The 19,683-nt window shown below is 37.1% G+C and overlaps 1 protein-coding gene across 2 annotated transcripts in view; it reads right to left on the bottom strand.

The window, feature by feature from the left end:
- Ipo11 (importin 11) overlaps positions 1 to 19,683 on the bottom strand; it is a 131,216-nt gene that overhangs the window by 94,413 nt on the left and 17,120 nt on the right. For both annotated transcript variants that reach the window (XM_070041251.1, XM_070041252.1), the window contains exons 2-8: positions 19,475 to 19,618; positions 17,160 to 17,260; positions 16,659 to 16,731; positions 14,980 to 15,183; positions 9,052 to 9,184; positions 6,261 to 6,319; positions 2,597 to 2,645 (exon numbers count right to left, since the gene is read on the bottom strand). In XM_070041251.1, the coding sequence (XP_069897352.1) occupies positions 2,597 to 2,645; positions 6,261 to 6,319; positions 9,052 to 9,184; positions 14,980 to 15,183; positions 16,659 to 16,731; positions 17,160 to 17,260; positions 19,475 to 19,612 (757 nt within the window). In that variant the 5' untranslated portion in view covers positions 19,613 to 19,618. The remainder of the gene's footprint in view (positions 1 to 2,596; positions 2,646 to 6,260; positions 6,320 to 9,051; positions 9,185 to 14,979; positions 15,184 to 16,658; positions 16,732 to 17,159; positions 17,261 to 19,474; positions 19,619 to 19,683) is intronic.

Raw genomic sequence — 19,683 nt, 5'->3', positions numbered from 1 at the left:
TGGGAAGGGATGTGAAGGGTAAACCAAAGGAGGAGGCTGCAATGCTTGGTAAGAAATGTACGCATTATCCTGCCCATGTAATTGTAACCCCTCTGTACAGTATGTTCACAAATAAAATTAAATTAAATTAAAAAAAAAGAAGTCCCCAAATACACACACCCGCATGACCAATCACCCACACTTGTATGTATATGCTCCCTAAGCAAGTTCTTATAATCAGAGAAGAGAGAAAATAACAGAGATCACCAGTAAAATATAAATACTTACACACACACACATACACCCCCCCCACACACACACACTATTTGGAACAAAGGATCACAAAAGGACCTAAAGACAAGCTAGTAAAGGGTCTGACAAAAATCAATGTATAGCAAGGTGCCAGTGGCTCATACTTGTAATCATATCTATTCAGGAGGCTGAGATCTAAGGACTGAGATTTGAAGCCAATCAAGGCTTATCCTCATGTCCACCACATATATTATATGCATTTATTTATTTATTTATCTTTTTTTTTTTTGTCGGTCGTGGGGCTTGAACTCTGGGCTTGGGCACTGTCCCTGCGCTCTTCGGCTCAAGGCAAGCACTCTACCGCTTGAGCCACAGCGCCACTTCCAGTTTTCCAGTGCTTTTTTGGAGATAAGAGTCTCACGGCCTTTCCTGCCTGGGCTGGCTTTGAACCGAGATCTTCAGATCTTAGCCTCCTGAGTAGTTAGGATTACAGGCGTGAGCCACCAGCACCCGGCATTATATGCATTTATATACTAATACCCACTATGGAATATTACAACACCATAAAGAAAAATGAAATCATGTCCTTTGCGGGAAAATGGGGGCAAGTGAGAGAACATTCTACTAGGTGAGAAAAAACAAGCTAAAAATGAAATATTACCAAGCACTGATGGCTCACGCCTGTAATCCTAGCTACTAAGAAGGCTAAGATCTAAGGACTGCAGGGTTTTTTTGTTTTGTTTTGGTTTGGTTTTAGGACTGCAGTTCTAAGTTAGACATAAAAGACAACCATACTCACGGGCACATATATATATATATATATATATACACACACACACACACACACACACACACACACACACACACACACACACACACACACACACACACACACACACACACACACACACACACACACACATTTATGATTAAACAGAATCAAGCTAAAAGACTATTCAGGGGAAGAGAAGAAGAATGGAAAAATAAAGAGGGTGACTGTGTAACACACTGGAAGTATACAGGAGAGCAATAGATAGCTGAACAAAAATTGAGGATCAATAAGGAGATGTGGAGGAGAAATAAGACTATAGGTGCATGGGGACTAGCAGGAAAGGGTTGTGCTAGAGGAGATAATAAGAGGTTGAATACTGTCTTCTTTTGTTTTGTACCAGTATTTCCTGGCCTTTTCACTCAAGATTTGTACTCTATAACCTGAACTACAACTCCACTTTTTAATATTTGATGGTGAACTGGGGATAAAGTTTCACAGATATGGGGCTGGGAAGGTGGCTCAGTGGTAGAGCGCTTGCCTTGCATGCATGAGGCCCTGGGTTCGATTCCTCAGCACCACAGAAGCAAAAAGAAAAAAGCTGGAAATGGCACTGTGGCTCAAGTGGTAGAGTGCTAGCCTTGAGCTGAAGAGCTGAGGGACAGCGCCCAGGCCCAGAGTTCAGACTCCACAACCGGACCCAAAAAAAAAAAAGTTTCACAGATATTTCTGCCTAGCCTGGCTTCAAACACAATCCTCAGATTTCAACCTCATCAAGATGAAGGATTACAGGTGTGAGGCGCTGGCACCCTGCTAAATACTGTTAAATACTGCTGAATACTGTTAAACAGATTATTTGCAACTATAAAAAATAAAACAAGGAAATGTGTTAGGAATGTTATCTGGGGAAGAGCAGGCAAGGAGTATAATAGAGCAGTTAAGATTGATTAGAACACAGTATGAACATGAGTGGAAAAGTAACAATTTTACTTTTTTATTTTTTTGGTCGGTCATGGTGCTTAAAGTCAGGGCACTGTCCCTGAGCTTTTTCATTCAAGACTAGCATTCTACCACTTTGAGTCATAGCACTACTTCCAAATTTTACTTTTACTTTACAATATTACTAATATAAACCAATTTTAAAAAGATGTAGATACTAATTTTAAGCATATACATAATCTTTCCAGCTGCCAAGGGCTCAGACTTTCCAATGATTTGGACAGATCTATATGTGGAGAGTTTGAGTTATTAAAAATTCATTTATGGCTGGGCGCTGGTGGCTCACATCTGTACTCCTAGCTACTCAGGCAGCTGAGATCTGAGGATCATGGTTCAAAGCCAGCCAGGGTAGGAAGGTCTCTAAGACTCTTTATCTCCAATTAGCCACCAGAAAACCAAAAGTAGTACTATGGTTCAAAGTGGTGTTGCGAACTAGCCTTGAGCAAAAAGCCTCAGGGACAGTGCCTAGGTCCTGAGTTTAAGCCCTTGACAAGCCAAGAAAAAAAAATCATTTATCTTTATTGTCATTAATTAGACATTATTTAACAATGAATGACAGTTCTATAGTAAGACCTAAATTGTAATGGAAGTACTTACTGCATTCTAGAAACTGTTTTAGACGTTCAAATATTCCATGTAAAAAACTCTGGAAAAGAACACATTTTACAGTACCTTAATTTTGTGTTACAAACATGTACCTTATACACTGTCCAACAATACTACAATACATCTAGCAAATCATGATCTAGCACAGGCTTATAATCAGCACTCAGAAACTGAGGCAAAAGGAGTTCATCAAAACCAGGCCTAAACTACACACAGAAATGTTCTGTCTGAGCCAGGTGCTGGTAGCTCACGCCTGAAATCGTAGTTACTCAGGAGGCTGAGATCTGAGGATCACGCTTCAAAGCCAGCCAGGGTAGGAAAGTCCATGAGACTTTATCTCCAATAAACCACCAGAAAACCAGAAGTGGCACTGTGGCTTAAGTGGTAGAATGCTAACTTTGAGCTGAAGAGCTGAGGGACAGAGCCCAGGCCCAGAGTTCAAGCCCATGACCAACAACAACAACAACAAAAAAAGTTCCGTCTGGGGGGGAAAAGAAGGTCCTTCTCTTTTTAAAATTGGGAGAAATGGCTAAACCCAAGACCTCATACATGCTAGACCAGCAGTCTGAGACCATTTTATTTTGAGATACGGTCTTATGAAATTTCATGAGACTTGTGATACTTCTGCCCCTCAATCAAAGATCTTAGATCACAGGTATATATCACCATACCAGCAGCAATTCATTATAAGCATGTCTTCCACAATAACTGTAGCATTTATCTCCTCCTCATCTCATTTTAATTATATAAATAACCCTTTACTAATACAAAATTATTCACTAAATCATTCTGTCATTGAACAATCCATTCTTATTCTGCTAAACTTTTTTTCACAGGTCTTATCCTTTAATATATTGTCTGACTAGTTTATCTGGCTGGCACTAGAATGTAAGCATGTTGAGCAACAACTGTGGTTTGTTCATTGCTCTATTCTACATTTTCATTCATTCATTCATTCATTCATTCACTACAGCAGCAATATTTAAACTCAGGATCTTATGCATGTAAGACCAGTGTTCTATCACTAAACCACACACATACACACATACCCCTTTTACTTCTACTTATTTTCAAATACAGCCAAATTTTTCGGCCCAGGTTGGCCTTCATAAAGATCCTCCTACTTACATCTCCCAGGTAACTGAGATTACAGGAATACACCATCATTAACAGCATTTTGTTAACAAAGGTCTTTTAAACATTTTGCATTTCTGTCTTAAAGAATACTTGTGAATAACTGATAAATGAAGAGTAACAACATCATAATTTCTAAAATAAAATAACATAGAAGAAAGTAAGATAACAAAAGTCCTACATCTATCTTAAATTTATAGAAGGGTCCAGTGGTTCTGATAACAAGGATTTTTATTCTCTTTCTCTTTAAAAAATTGTTTTAGGGGCTGGGAAGGTGGCTCAGTGGTAGAGCGCTTGCCTTGCATGCATGAGGCCCTGGGTTCGATTCCTCAGCAACACATAAGCAAAAAGAAAAAAGCCGGAAGTGGTGCTATGGCTCAAGTGGTAGAGTGCTAGCCTTGAGCTGAAGAGCTGAGGGACAGTGCCCAGGCCCAGAGTTCAGGCCCCACGACCGGACCCAAAAAAAAAAATTGTTTTAATTAATATATAATCTATCACTCTCAAAAACGTAGAAAATTTTAGTAAGTTAATGGAGAGAATCGGGAAAGTACAGAATTATAGACAGCTGACTAATCTATACAGTCCTAATAAACTAAGTAATTTAAGTAATGTTACACAAGAATAGACAAAAAGTCAAATCAAAAAAAAAAACCATTAAATTGTAATTCCAAGCACTTTGGTTGTCAAGTTCATTATAAAAGTCATTATCCCAATTAGCCTCCACAATGTCAAATGAGGAAGGTACTATTATTTCATCTCCGCATTACCAAAAAGGACAATGAGTATGTAACCCAAGACTTATACTATCAGAGAACAGCCAACTTACAATTTAATTTAAATGAGCCTGTTTGCAGAGCAAAGAATCTAACCACTATTGTATTTATTTATCATCTTTTCAGCCCCAGTATTTTACAGATCTTTGTGTTACTTGAAAACTCCTAAGTCTGATGAGATTATCCTTTCTCCAACAGGTCAATGTACCTTAAGTGCACAGTAAGTATAACAATGAAGGCTGATACATAATTTGAGACAGAAGACAGACTGAAGAAAAAAATCAAAAGCTCACATAATACTGATAGTATTCACTGAAAATCACTATTCCACCTTAATAGAATATCATTCACAGCAACTTAGTTGATACACACTGTTTTAAGATATACTATCAGTATTTGTTATTTTATGACATTCAGTCACATTACATACAATTACTCACATGTTGCTCTATCTCATATATGCATTCATTCAACAAGGACAACTAAGTATTTATTATATAGAAAAGATTGTTCTGCTCTTGAGTGAACAGTGAATAAAACAAAGATCTGCCTTCACAAACTTACATTCTACTGGGAGAACTGGAGTTATCAATTAGTTTCTTAAAAAAAAAAAAGAAGAAGCAACAGATAGATAGATAGATAGATAGATAGATAGATAGATAGATAGATAGATAGATAGATAGATAGATAGATGTTTAAATTTAAGGTTGATATATCATTTTAAAATATATACCAGCAATTTGATCATATGTATCAACATTATAATGCTGTCATTTCAGAAAAATATCTTAAGGATATAGCTTGAATGGTAACTAACTCAGGTACGCAAATGTTTATTCAAGAATCTCTTATCAACAACTAAAAATTGCAAACATGTAAGTCTATCAACATTTTATGAAAGTAACAAATAAAAATCCTGTACTAATTTCTCTTTTTAAAAAATTAGGGGCTGGGAAGGTGGCTCAGTGGTAGAGTGCTTGCCTTGCATGCATGAGGCCCTGGATTTGATTCCTCAGCACCACATAAACAAAAAGAAAAAAGCCGGAAATGCACTGTGGCTCAAGTGGTAGAGCACTAGCCTTGAGATGAAAAGCTGAGGGACAGCACACAGGTCCAGAGTTCAAGCCCACGACCAGACCCCCCCCTCAAAAAAAAAATTAGTTCACTGACATTATTTTCTTTTTCCAGCCAGTCCTGAGGCTTGAACTCAAGGCCTGAGTACTGTCCCTGAGCTTAATTTGTTAAAGGCTAGCAATCTACCACTTGAGCCACACTGCTACTTCTGGCTTTTTTTTTTTTTTTTGTGGTACTGAGGAATCAAACTCAGGACTTCATGCATGCTAGGCAAGTATTCTACCACTAGGCCACATTCCCAGCCACTCCACTGACAGTTTATAATATAGATGTACCATACAATTATGAAAAATCACAACTTATAACAATGTAACAAAAATGAGATAACTATCCACAAAATTCAAGTTTGTACCAATCACTGGTAGCTCATGCCTATACGCCCAGCTACTCAGGGAGCTGAGATCTGAGGATTACAATTCAAAGTCAACTCAGATAGGAAAAGTCTGGTGAGACTCTATCGTCAATTAACCAGCAAAACGCTGGACTGGAGGTATGGCTCAAGTGGTAGAGCTCCACCTGTGATTGAAAAAGCCAAGCAAGAGCATAGACTCCAAGTCATGAAAATATCAAACACTGCCCCAAAGTACAAAGAATAAATTACTTGTATTACTTACCATCACTTCCATATTCTTGTGAGGTTCCACAAATCCATTAACAGTTAACTTACGCAGTACTGAAAAGTAAAGGCAAGCTTATTTCTTCATATTTTGTCCTACTAAAATCACAGTTATAATAACATCTCTGAATCACAAACTCAAGCAAGCTTACTCCTCTCATTTCATAAAGAAAGGTAACCATGGCCATTTGGATGAATGGAAAAGACAGAACAAACTCAGTTCTTCTGACTTACAAAAATTATGTTGCCTCATATACCACAGCAAATTTAGTTTAGCTTATACAATTGCTAATACTTCTCTAAAATAGTTAAAATTAAAGTTGTCACTTCTATTAATTTTAGAAATAACTAAAAACCTTTATTTAGTTTTAGCTCACATGGAAATTTAGTATCCTCTAAGAGGGATATAAAATTTAAACAATTTCCAAATATGGATGACTATAGTGCTCAATCATAAACATTATGTTTTATGAAAAACTAGTGTGCATAAAGAGACATGTAGAGCAACTTTTAAAGTCAGAAATAAGTTTAAATCTTTTCTATACTATCTTTATCTGAATTATTTGGGCAAATTTGCTAGATCTCACTTTCTTCATCTGTAAAATATGGTTAATAAATATTTCTTAAAGGACTGAATAGCATAATAACTGTAAACTTCTTAAAACAATTTCATAATAATAAGCATACTGACAAGATGGGACAAAAATTTCAATAACTGTTGCTATTTGTATTACTGAAAAATTATCCTAAAAATTACTATTAATGTTCATATGGTGAAGTCTAAAATCAGGGTATTAAAACAAGGTTAGCGTATAAATGTTCATAAAATTGTCCTTCAGTAAGAAACCATCTATCATCTACAACTCAGAAATAACTACATCATTATAGGAAAAGGTCAAAGTTGAGTCCCTTAATCTGGAACTTCAGTTTATTACAGCAGGATCTTGGTTTATATTACCTGGGGAATACATCCTCTTTCTCTTTTATTGTTATTTAACTTGCACTTTTCTTTTAAGATAATGGTTTAACTATCATCTTGGACAAATTTTTTTCTGACCCTATCATCAGTTATCATAACACTATGAGTCTGCTTTCAAAGTTGTCCTTTTCCACATATTCATATGGTCTTTTTATTATATGTCTCATGTCTCCTTAGAGTAAATACACATGGATATAAATATAGTCAGATAACATGTAACAAAACTCTGGTCCTACGTTTTTCATTTTAGGGCAAAATATTTGCAAAAGTAACATATTCTAGGGCAAAGTGCCTTAAAGAAAAGTTAGTAGGTATATAACACTTTGAGACAGGAAGACATTTAAACAATAAAAAACAGACTTAAATCTAAAGTACTGAAAAGTCCTTAACCACTAAATATAGCATTATGCACAATTTTGTATATAGCCTTGTATCAACTTCTAATTCTTTTTAAATAGAATTTCTCTCCAAGAAATTAAATCTTTTCCTTAAAGATGGTGACAAACAGGTGTAGCAGCACACACTTGTGATCACAGTGACTCAGAAGGCACAGGCAGGTGTCTTGTAAGTTCAAGACCAGCCTGGACAAAAACAGTCAGACCTTCAACTCAAACGTGAATTAAAAAGCAAAAGGGTTGGGAGTATAAGTGAAGTAGTAATGTGCTTGCTAACCATGTTCAAGGCCCTGCACTTACCTTCAGCACCAGGATGAGGGGGAAGGCTGGAGAGATTCTGATAACGACAAAATTTCTGTACACTGAATACTCACAGGATAGGGGATTTTACTATGGTTAATACAAGAGATATATTAAGCTAGTGCCAACAGTATGTGGTAGGATTACAAGGTTTAACAGTAAGTTTGATAACATAGCTTTTTATTTATAATAAAACTATGTCCATATATAAAAAATGGGCCATACTATAAAGAAAAGTTGTATGAGACTAATAATACTAATAAAAAAAAACTAAAAGGGTCTTAGCAACCAGAACTGATTCTATAACAGGGACTAAGAGAAAGAAACAAATGTGTATGTTTTAGAAATCAAAGGAACATCAGAAAATATTCATTAAGATAGTAATTCAGAAGCCGGATGCTGGTGTCTCAATCCTAGCTACTCAGAAAGCTAAGATCCGAGGATGAAGGTTCAAAGCCAGCTTGGGCAGAGAAGTCTGTGAGACTCTTTATTTTCAATTAAACATCAATAAGTCAGAAGTAGAGCTGTGACTCAAGTAGTAGAGTGCCAGATTTGAACTGAGGAACAGTGTCCAGGCCTGAATTGATGCCTCAGTACATACACAAAAAAAAACTCGTGGAAGGTGAAATGGAAAAATTATGGTATGGAATGCTAGTTAGCAGGATATAGAAAGGCAAAGGCCAAGATGTCATTTCACAGAGCCAAAGTACAAGCATGAAAATTCCTTGGGGAAAGGTGAGCTGGAAGCCTAGAGCTCAGTCAAACCTTCAGAATTTTAAGACAGTTAACAGGACAATGATTAAGTGTAAATACCTAGAATGAGTAAAGATGGAAATAAAAAGTAAAGACACACAAAAAGAACATATTCAGAGGCATGATGAAAATGAAGTGGGTAATAGAACTTATCCACTTCAACTGAGTGTTGGTACTTTTCTATTTTAAATCAAGGTAGAAAAAGAGCTATCCTCACAAAAGAAAAGCTTTTGTCTTTCAGGAATGAATCCCTTATTTCCTAGTGCAATCAAAACAGAAATCCAGTCAAAGGAAGTATCTGGTGACTTCTGAAATATGCAATAAATGGATTAAACTTATTAATATATAGAGTATACTAGTACCTTTTAATGATAATAATGTTCGTTCTAATGAACTTTGAACTGCAGCTTCATTGCCAGAAGAAATTTGTTGCAGAAATGTGTCTGTATGGTGATTCCATAGAGAACAGGCAAAAGTGTAAATTCCAGAAGCTAACTGCAAAGAAATAGTACAAATTTATTCACAACATAGATGTTTCAGTAACAAATTAGATCTATAGGGGCTGGGAAGGTGGCTCAGTGGTAGAGCGCTTGCCTTGCATGCATGAGGCCCTGGGTTCAATTCCTCAGCACCACATAGCAAAAAGAAAAAAGCTGGAAGTGGTGCTGTGGCTCAAGTAGTAGAGCGCTAGCCTTCAGCTGAAGAGCTGAGGGACAGCGCACAGGCCCAGAGTTCACGCCCCACCACCAGACCCCCCCCCAAAAAAAATTAAATCTATAAAACAATACATTTTGGCTTTACAAATAAGAACACATTTCTATTGAGTTCTGAAATAAGTAAATATATAGCACTGTTTCAAACATTTTAGCCACAATGCTCAGTAATAAGTAAGCAATAAGCATATTTTACACTGATGAATGCCCAGCCTGAGCTATACAGGGTCTTTCCCCTGTTTCCAAGTGAGGGGAAAAAAATTGAGACATAAAATGGTAGAGTAGCTTGTTCAAATGAAAACAAACCTCCTCAATAGTAACTAGCAAGTAAATATAGTACTTGAATAAGAGATTTACATTATTTGTACAAAAATATGAACCCTTAGGATAAAGATACTATACAGCTGGGCACCAGTGGCTCACGCCTGTAATCCTAGCTACTCAGGAGGCTGAGATCTGCGGACTGCAGTTCAAAGCCAGCCCAGGCAGGAAAATCCATGAGACTCTTATCTCCAATTAACTACCAGAAAATCTAGAAGTGGCGCTGTGGCTCAAGTGGTGCTCGCCTCGCCCAGACCCAGAGTTCAAGACCCACAACCGACCAAAAAAACAAAACAAAACAAAAAAACTATACAACTGAATTGTGATAAAAATTTCCTTATATAACTACAAAAAAATAGGAAATATAGGAATACATTCTTTAACAACTTCTTAAAGAAGTTGCACCTATGCCCTTTTATTCTATTCTTTGCAAGATTTTCCTATCATGACAAAAAGAAAAAAACTATACCCCATTATCACAACCATAGTATTTTTAAATCATGCCAGATTTACTTTTAAAAATATTTTATAATGAAGTAAAAGGACAGAATTATTTTAACAATTGTCATTTTTCAGGATCTACTGGTACCAGGAAAGCATTATTTTACAGAACCCATTACCTGCGTACAAAGAGTATAAATTATAAGGTAAAAATTATATTTATAGTAACTATAAAATCATCCCCAAACAAAAATATTGAAGAGCATCTCTGAATATTGTAGAAAGGTTCCTAATGTCACAAGATTACCATAAAAGGTACATTCTTTTGTATGATAGATCCAGTCATGAGACCAGAGAAGCTACTACGTAAAAGGCCAAATTTGGAATCTTTACTGAGTGCTAGCAGGTAGCAGGGGGCTCCAGTCACAAAGCCCTACCACTAGTGTGCCACTAAATACTCCAAATTTGGCCTTTTAAGTGGTGGCTTCTTTGTTCTCTCAACTGATCTACCATATAATAATTTTTATCATAATAGAATCAAAATATTTAGTAATAAAGCACTTTTGTTTCATGAAATCTTTGTCATTTGACTCTAAATACAAATGTGAGGAAGTTTGGTAATTGTTAAGATTCATTCCACCTGAAGTAATTTTCTTCAGTGTTGGAAATTTTCATTCTTTTTTCTTCTTTTGGCAGTACTACGATCCGAAGCCAGAGCTTCCACCTTGCTACACTTGTGTGATACTGTAGAGCCACTCCTTCAGCACAATTTTAGGATAGGATGTTCTTTTCACCAGGGCACATATCTGAGTTACAATCCCCCTCCTTTATGCTTTCCATTGTTGCTAGGTTTATAGGCATGTGCCATCAGGGCCAACTGCCCTCCATTATGCACAAGCCAGCCTGAAACCTGAACCCTCTCAATCCTACCCTTACAGGCATGTGCCACTATACACAGCTAAAAATCATGAAGAGATCTGTGAACTGAAGTCCAACTCTAACTCTTCAGTTCTCAATCTCCCAAGTAGATAGAAGCCCAATGGCTAGTTGATCCCTACTTTAAAAAAAACAGAAATAAAGAAGACACACACACACACACACACACACACACACACACACACACACACACACACACACACACACACACACACACACACACACACACACACACCTGTTGCCACGTGTAATGGCACTGGCCTGTATCCCAAGCTGAGGCAGGAAGATCACAGTTCAAGGCTTTGGCCACATACAGAGACAGCATCTCAATATAAATAAATAATAAAAGGGTTAAAAATATTAATGGTAATATTAGATCTTGATGTATTTTTTCTCTTACTGGCCCTGAAAAGTAATTCTTAGAATGAAAGTAGTACCTTGGATAAGGAGAACGGTTAAGAAAAATGTATAAACATGATGTCATGTAACAGATATTTCTCAATAAATTATTGAACTGGATACAGAAATAAAGAAATAGTATTATGACCTACAGGTATATTCCTTCCGTATTTCCTATTTCAGTTTTGGAGCTAAGTACTACACAAAAACATCAGACAGCTAGGCACCAGTGGCTCACACCAGTAATCCTAGTTACTCCGGAGGCTGAGATCTGAGGATCATGGTTCAAAGCCAACCCCAGGCAGCCAAGTCCATGAGACTCTTATCTCCAATTTAATGGAAAAAAGTGGAATTGGTGCTGTGGCTCAAGTGGTACAGCACTTAGCACTTGCCTTGATCTGAAGAGCTGAGGGACAGCACCCAAGCACAGAGTTCAAGCCCCACAAGCAACAAAAAAAAAAAAAAATGAGAAAATCAGTAAGATAATATGCAAACAAACTAACAAAACACTATGTAAACCTATAATACTTCATTTTCTATTTCTAAACCAGGAGAAACAGTGCCACCCACTGGCTGTTGGGTGACTCTAACTGAAAAAGAATTCAGACTGTATAAAAAGCAAACCATTTAATTAAGATTGATTTATTTCAACATCTTGGATATTCTTAAATACTTTTAACTTAAGGAACACTGCTCTCACTACTTTCCCTTATGAAAAGGTAATACCAAAAAAGTTTTAATCAGCCATGTAATGTCACTATTACCAATACAATAAGTTATATGCACCAAAACATGCTTTAGTCTTTATCTAATCAGCCAAATACACAATCAAAAGTATAAAAGGTAGGACACTCCAGAAGATACGAGAACTAGTTTTCTTCAAGCCAATGGTATGAAGAAAGAAAAAGATACACACACACACACACACACACACACACACACACACACACACACACACACACACACACACACACACACACACACACACACACACACACACACACACACACACACACACACACACACACACACACACAGAGTAAAAAAATGTATGGTTTAGTCAGGCATAAGTAGTTCACACCAGCTTCAGTTCTTGCTATTTTGCCCAGGCTGATCTGAAGTGATATAGCTACCTCGGCTTCCTGAGAAGTTGGGACTATATGTATATATACTACACCTGTCAAAAACTAATGTAAACATAGAAGATCTGAAAGTCCAAGATTATACAATGTTCATCTCCCTCCACCTTTCCTTAAACCATTCTCAAAGAACAGGCAGTATAGGACCAGGTGCCGGTGGCTCACGCCTGTAATCCTAGCTACTCAGGAGGCTGAGATCTGAGGATCACGGTTCAAAGCCAGCCCGGGCAACAAAAGTCCATGAGACTCTTGTCTTCAATAAACCACTAGAAAACCGGAAGTGGCGCTGTGCCTCAAAGCGATAGAGCATTCACCTTGAACTGAAGTGCTGAGGGATAGCGCCCAAGCTCAGAGTTCAAGCCCATGACTGACCAAAAAAAAAGAAAAGAAAAGAAAAGAAAAGAAAAGAAAAGAAAAGAAAAGAAAAGAAAAGAAAAGGCAGTATACCCAGGACAAAATAATCCACAGAACAAAATGTTAACAAAGAGTCCACAAAAAATAAATAAAAGGGATTACAAAAAGAACCAAATCAGGACAAGCGCAGGTGGCTCACATCTATAAACTACAAAAACTCTTCTACTGTATCTTTTCTGGAAAGCATGCATTATCAACAACTTAAATAGTTTCTTGAGCCTTACCATATAATCACATAATAAGATCTCAAAGCATATACCTTCAGCAGTACAAAATTACCAAAGATAAGCAAAAACAATAACAAAAACTATGATCTACAAGTATTACATTATACAGCCCACATATTAAGATAAGCAATATAAAAATCACTTATTACACCGGATTCTCAATGCTCACAAATGGTGAGAACTAAAGAGGATAGTCTTAGGAGAGAATCACAAAGGTGCAGTGCTTAAGAACCTCTTCCTGCCGGGCGCTGGTGGCTCACGCCTGTAATCCTAGCTACTCAGGAGGCTGAGATCTGAGGAGCGTGGTTCAAAGCCAGCCCGGGCAGGAGAGACCGTGAGACTCCTATCTCCAATAAATCACCAGAAAACCAGACGTGGCGCTGTAGCTCAAGTGGTAGAGCGCTCGCCTTGAGCTGAAGAGCTGAGGGACAGTGCCCAGGCCCAGAGTTCAGGCCCCACGACTGACAAAAAAAAAAAAAAAAGAACCTCTTCCTAAGATATGGAAGTAAAGACTTCAAAATTTTTTTCCTCTTCTGATGATTCTGTCTTCTTGACATTATATAAGGTGTATTCACATGTATATCTTTGAGAGGATAGAAAGGAGGGTACAGAACACAAGAAAAAGAGCAAGAAAGTACAGTAGTGGAGTTTACTAGACATCAATGACTCATAGGTAGAGACAGAGGGAGGGACTAGGAGAGAATGAGGGAACTGATGACACTAAATAAAAGGAAATGTACTCATCACCTAACTCATGTAAATGTAACCCCTCTGTACATCACCTCTATAATAATATTTTTTTTTTGGGTCCAGTCGTGGGGCCTGAACTCTGGGCCTGGACGCTGTCCCTCAGCTCTTCAGCTCAAGGCTAGCGCTCTACCACTTGAGCCACAGCACCACTTCTGTCTTTTTTCTTTTTGCTTATGTGGTACTGAGGAATCGAACCCAGGGCCTCATGCATGCAAGGCAAGAGCTCTACCACTAAGCCACCTTCCTAGCCCAATAATAATTTTTTTAAATCACTCTTTTATAAAGTAAAAAACAGTCAAAAGTACCAAAGCCAGGGATTGGAGTAAAGAAAGTGGGTCCAAAACATAGTGGCTCAACAACTAATAAAGGAATACCCACCCTTCCCTAGTGGTACTTCTGTATGGATCACTTACATCAACTCTACTTCCTATTGCTCACCATAGATTCATTTAAAAGATGTTATCTGAAGTACTTCAATAATCTCAAAGAGTGTCTTTGCTTTCAAACTGTTTGATATCAACCAACTGTATTTGCATCACTTCACAGTTCACAATTAGAATTTATTCAATGAAGCATTAACCAAGAAGTAAAGCTGTGTTTACTTTCATACAAATAGCAATGTCTCCAGAATCAAATATAACTCTGTGGCTCAGAGGCAGTGCCCAACTCCACAATACACATACACACACATACATACACACACACACACTCAAGGTAAGGCCTAGTGGAAAGTCCTTAGCCACCGAAGGAGATGATGGACCTAGGGCTCTCTTTCTGCTTCTTGACTTTAGCTGTGAGTACTTCCTCTGACATGTGCTGCAGTACTTCCTCTGACATCTCCTTGCCTCCAACCCAAACCAATGGGGTTATTCAACCTTGGGCTAAAAATACAAAATTATGAACTAAATAAACCTTCTTTTTCATTAAAAAATAAATGTTGAACAACTTACATCATAAAACAGTTTTCTATCAGCAGCCAGTCGTTTAGATGCCAGTGTCTTGGTAACATGATAGAAGGTAAGTAATGCTCTGTGCTGTCGAAGATCATCTTGGATTTTAACAGACTCTATAAGAGTGGGAATCAATTCAGGCCATTGTCTAGGACAATCTAACCGAGCAACTTTTGCAATCAGTACTGCAATCTGAGTTGCAATCTAGAGGGAGAAAAAAAATCAATCATCATAAATAAATAGAAGAAATTAAAGTACTGTCAGGAATGTTCAATAAATAAAGTCAATTTCTACTGAGTAAGACTACCATTATTTAAAGATTTGCTTGAAATACCAGCCTAAAAACTGAGGAAGAAGCTGGGCACCAGTGGCTCACGTCTGTAATCCTAGCTACTCAGGAGGCTGAGATCTGAGGATTACAGTTCAAAGCCAGCCCAGGCAGGAAAAGTCCATGAGACTCTTATCTCCAATAAACCACTAGAAAACCAGAAGTGGTGCTGTGGCTCAAGCGGTAGAGAGCTAGCCTTGAGCTGAAGAGTACAGGGACAGCACCCAAGCCCAGAGTTCAAGCCCCACGACTGACAGAAGAAAAAAAAAAAAAAACAACTGAGGAAGATGCCTGGCACCAATAGCCCATGCCTATAATCCTAGCTACTCAGGAGGCTGAGATCTGAGGGTCACAGTTCGAAGCCAGCCTTGGTAGGAAAGTCCATGAGACTTTCCTCCAATTAACCACCAGAAAAACCAGAAGTAGCGCTATAGCTCAAAGTGGTAGAATACTAGCCTTGAGCAAAAGATCTCAGGGAAAGAGCCAGGGTTCAAGCCCGAAGATAACAACAAAACCGAGAAAGTTAAAAGTTTACAAATACACTGTGAAATAACTTCTATATTTTAATTAATAAACAGCCAAATATAACCAAAAAAATTTTTAGAAGACGATGGGACACTATCAGGCTTTGAACTCAGGGCCTTGTGCTTGCTAGGCAGGTGCCACTGAGCCATGCCTACAGCCCCATTTGTACTGGTTATTTTGAGATATAGTCTTGGTTTTGGTTTGGATTGAATGCTCTTCTATTTTTTTTTTTTTGGGTCCGGTCATGGGGCCTGAACTCTGGGCCTGGGCGCTGTCCCTCAGCTCTTCAGCTCAAGGATAGCACTCTACCACTTGAGCCACAGCGCCACTTCCGGCTTTTTTCTTTTTGCTTATGTGGTGCTGAGGAATCGAACCCAGGGCCTCATGCATGCAAGGCAAGCGCTCTACCACTGAGCCACCTTCCCAGCCCATGAATGCTCTATTTTATGCTTCTCCCAATAGCGGCATGTGCCCTACATCTAGCTCCTGTCCATCAATATAGAGTTGAGTGATCTTTTTCCCCAGGCTGGCCTAGAAATGTGATAAGATTTGCTAAGATTACAGACATAAGCTACCATACCCAGATAACCAAAGTTCTTAACAGCTACAAGAGGACCTCAACATTTAAGAACCAGTAGAGAGGTTATGCATAAGTATCACAAATGAAAGTAATGATGTAATATTTCATTTAAGAACCAGTAGAGAGGTTATGCATAAGTATCACAAATGAAAGTAATGATGTAATATTTCATTGGTTAATATCATGAAACAAAGTAGATATAGCAAAGAAGAGAAAATTGAGAGAATAATTCATTTTGCCACTAACCTGGTTTATTGGTTCATTGAAGTTGGTGATGAGCCCTGCACGCAATGTACATTTCTCCTCCTCTGAGAGAGCACTACAAAAGATAAATTTATCACAAAAAAAGTCACCTAACAATAAAAACACTTAAATATGAGACTAATTGGTTTGGGCAAACATGTAAATCATTTCCACTACTTGAACACTTGGTAATCAAAGAGGCCAGTTCTTTCACAAATAAATAAAAAAGAGCAAGGTACCAGTGGTTCACACCCATAAACCTAACTACTCAAGAGGCTGAGATCAAAAGATCACAGATTGATGGCAGCCTGGGTAAAAAAGTCTGTAAGATTCTATCCCCAATTAACCTGCAAAAAACAGGGATAGGAGCATGGGTCAAGTGGTATAAAGCCAACAAGGTAAGTAAGAGTATATATAATAAGCACTAATTCTTTCCATGAATAGGTTCATTATTATCCTTCTTGAGTTTGGAAAGGAATACAATGGGGGACTCATGGAACTTACTGAGGTGCTACACGTCTCCAGTAACGATCAATTCCATTCTTAAAGTATAGCACAGCAAGCCACCTTACGTTTATATCTAAAGTATGGTTGGTGAAAATATTCTGTGAATAAAAAATATTAGAATAAAAATGAAATCATTTTGAAGTATATTAATACACCCACTATAAAGCATGGATAAACATAATTAAATGTTTTAAGTAGTATCATTATATAAAGCACCAGTGATGAGCAAGCAAGCTAACCTACCTTTAAGCCATTGAGTTCAAGCCAAATACCAGTTAAAAAGACACTCATCAATATATATATATATATATATATATATATATATATATATATATATATATATATATATATATCACATTTGTATTTTCTAAATACATGTGCTTCTATAATTCATACAATGAAGCATGCTTATATAATCAAATGTGGTGCATATGCCTAAAGTCCTAGAAATAAGGAGTCTGAGTGAGGAACATTATGAGTTCAAGCCAGTCTGAATAAGAATTTGTTGAGTAGGGGCTGAGAAGGTGGCTCAGTGGTAGAGCGCCTGCCTTGCATGCATGAGGCCCTGAGTTCAATGCCTCAGCACCACATAAGCAGGGAAAAAAAAAGCCGGAAGTGGTGCTGTGGCTCAAGTGGTAGAACGCTATCCTTGAGCTGAAGAGCTGAGGGACAGCACCCAGAGTTCAGACCCCACGACCGGACCAAAAAAAGAATTTGTTGAGTAATTAATAAACATGAAAACTTATTATGCTATTCTACTTGTAGGTATGGTTGAAAATTAGTAAAAAAAAAAAAAAATTAAACTAGAAACAAGCAAATATAATCCTACATCCTTCATACACATACACATACACACACACACAGAGAAAATACACAGTCAGGAAGTCTACTAATTTGAAAGGTACAAAAATAACTAAGATGAAAAATTCTAAAAACATTTTATATTTTTGTGAAAAAGTATAAGGATAGTTATAGTATATGCATTCTTTTGTATTTTTTTAGGATGTGCTAGTACTGAAGCATGAACTCAAGGCCTGTTTCTTTCACTCATGGCTAGCACTTTACCACTTGAGAGACACCTGCAGCCAGAGGGAATATTCATTTAAATAAAATCATAAAGAGTAAAAGCATTTAGCGATTTTCTAGAAATTTATATTATGCTTCAATTTTACAAACATGATACTGGATTATGTGGGTAAGAGCAATGTCATTTTCTTAAATGTCATTTAAAATCAATCTGTTTATTTACCTGTTACTAAGCCAACTTTCATCTTAGAATAACAATGAGTCTACACACTTAATTTCCCCCAGAGTCATGATCAGTATCTTTTTCAATTTTTAATGAACAATTCAAACTTCTCAGCCAAGAAGTCAAAAACATGTATGTCATTGACAATATTATTCTATTTTACAAGTTAGCAATTTTGCCCTGAATTGAACCCAGGCACAAATCCAGGGTCAGTTCTGACTCACTTGTCATGACCTTCAACAAAAATAAAATTGCAAACATCAATCAAGGTTCTGAATTTTCAGAAGAATTTAAGAGGAAAAGCTCTCAATACAAGAAGGCTTATTTTATTCTGGCACTGAGAAAACTATTTTGATTAATTAACCAAAGACTAAATAAGAACAGTTTAAAGTATATACTGTTCATAACTATTATGCTAATCTCCCATAAGGAAAAGTTTTGGTATTTCAACAGACGAAATTTTTAGACGGTAGAAGATAATGTTTTAAATGAAATAATGTTTTAAATGAAATCATGTGAAGGGGGTTATGCCTCCATGGTGAGCGCTGAAGTAAGAAAAAGAAAAAAAAAATACTGAGCATGATATTCTGAACCCAATACTGAAATAGAAACCGGAACAACACAAATAATATAAATTAACTAGACTAAGGACAAAATATGAAAATGTACAACCAATATTCCTGTCAGCATTCATGTGCTAAAATTGAAAAATCATCCAAGTGGGTCTTCTGAACAGATACTACAAATACTTCATGCGATTATTTACACAGAATGTTACATTCAGACAGTGAATGTATGAAAGTCACTAACCCATAAAAAATGGGTACTTTTGTCAAAAGTCATAATTAAAATACAGGGTAAAGGAAAGATCCCAAATGTTAATCCACCAACAATTTTCTTAAATACTCTCAATAAGCCATGTCTTAAAAAGATGTTGGTAGTCAATGGCAGCAAAACACTTGGATCAGTTTAACTAAAATATCACAAAAGGTAGGCTGTTATAGAACTATTAAAATAATAGTGTTTCCTCATATCAAAAATAAAGAACTTTGGAACAACTTACCAGCAACACTGAATAGAAACCTGGCTGTGTCTCCCACTGTTTCAACTGTTCTTCAGCTGGTTTTAAAACAGAGGTATCCTGACTAGTAGCCTGTGTTAAGACCTGAAGAACTACAGTGCTGGCACTGTTGAGATCCATGGAAACCTGCAATGATATGTGAACATACCTGAATATACATTTGACATAATAAAAAACCCAAATGGAGAGAA

Source organism: Dipodomys merriami, unplaced genomic scaffold, assembly GCF_024711535.1.
Source record: "Dipodomys merriami isolate MVZ:Mamm:240054 unplaced genomic scaffold, mDipMer1.0.p SCAF_30, whole genome shotgun sequence".
Taxonomy (NCBI): domain Eukaryota; kingdom Metazoa; phylum Chordata; class Mammalia; order Rodentia; family Heteromyidae; genus Dipodomys; species Dipodomys merriami.
Note: the sequence above shows the minus strand (reverse complement) of the source record. Positions and strands in the feature narration are given on the sequence as shown.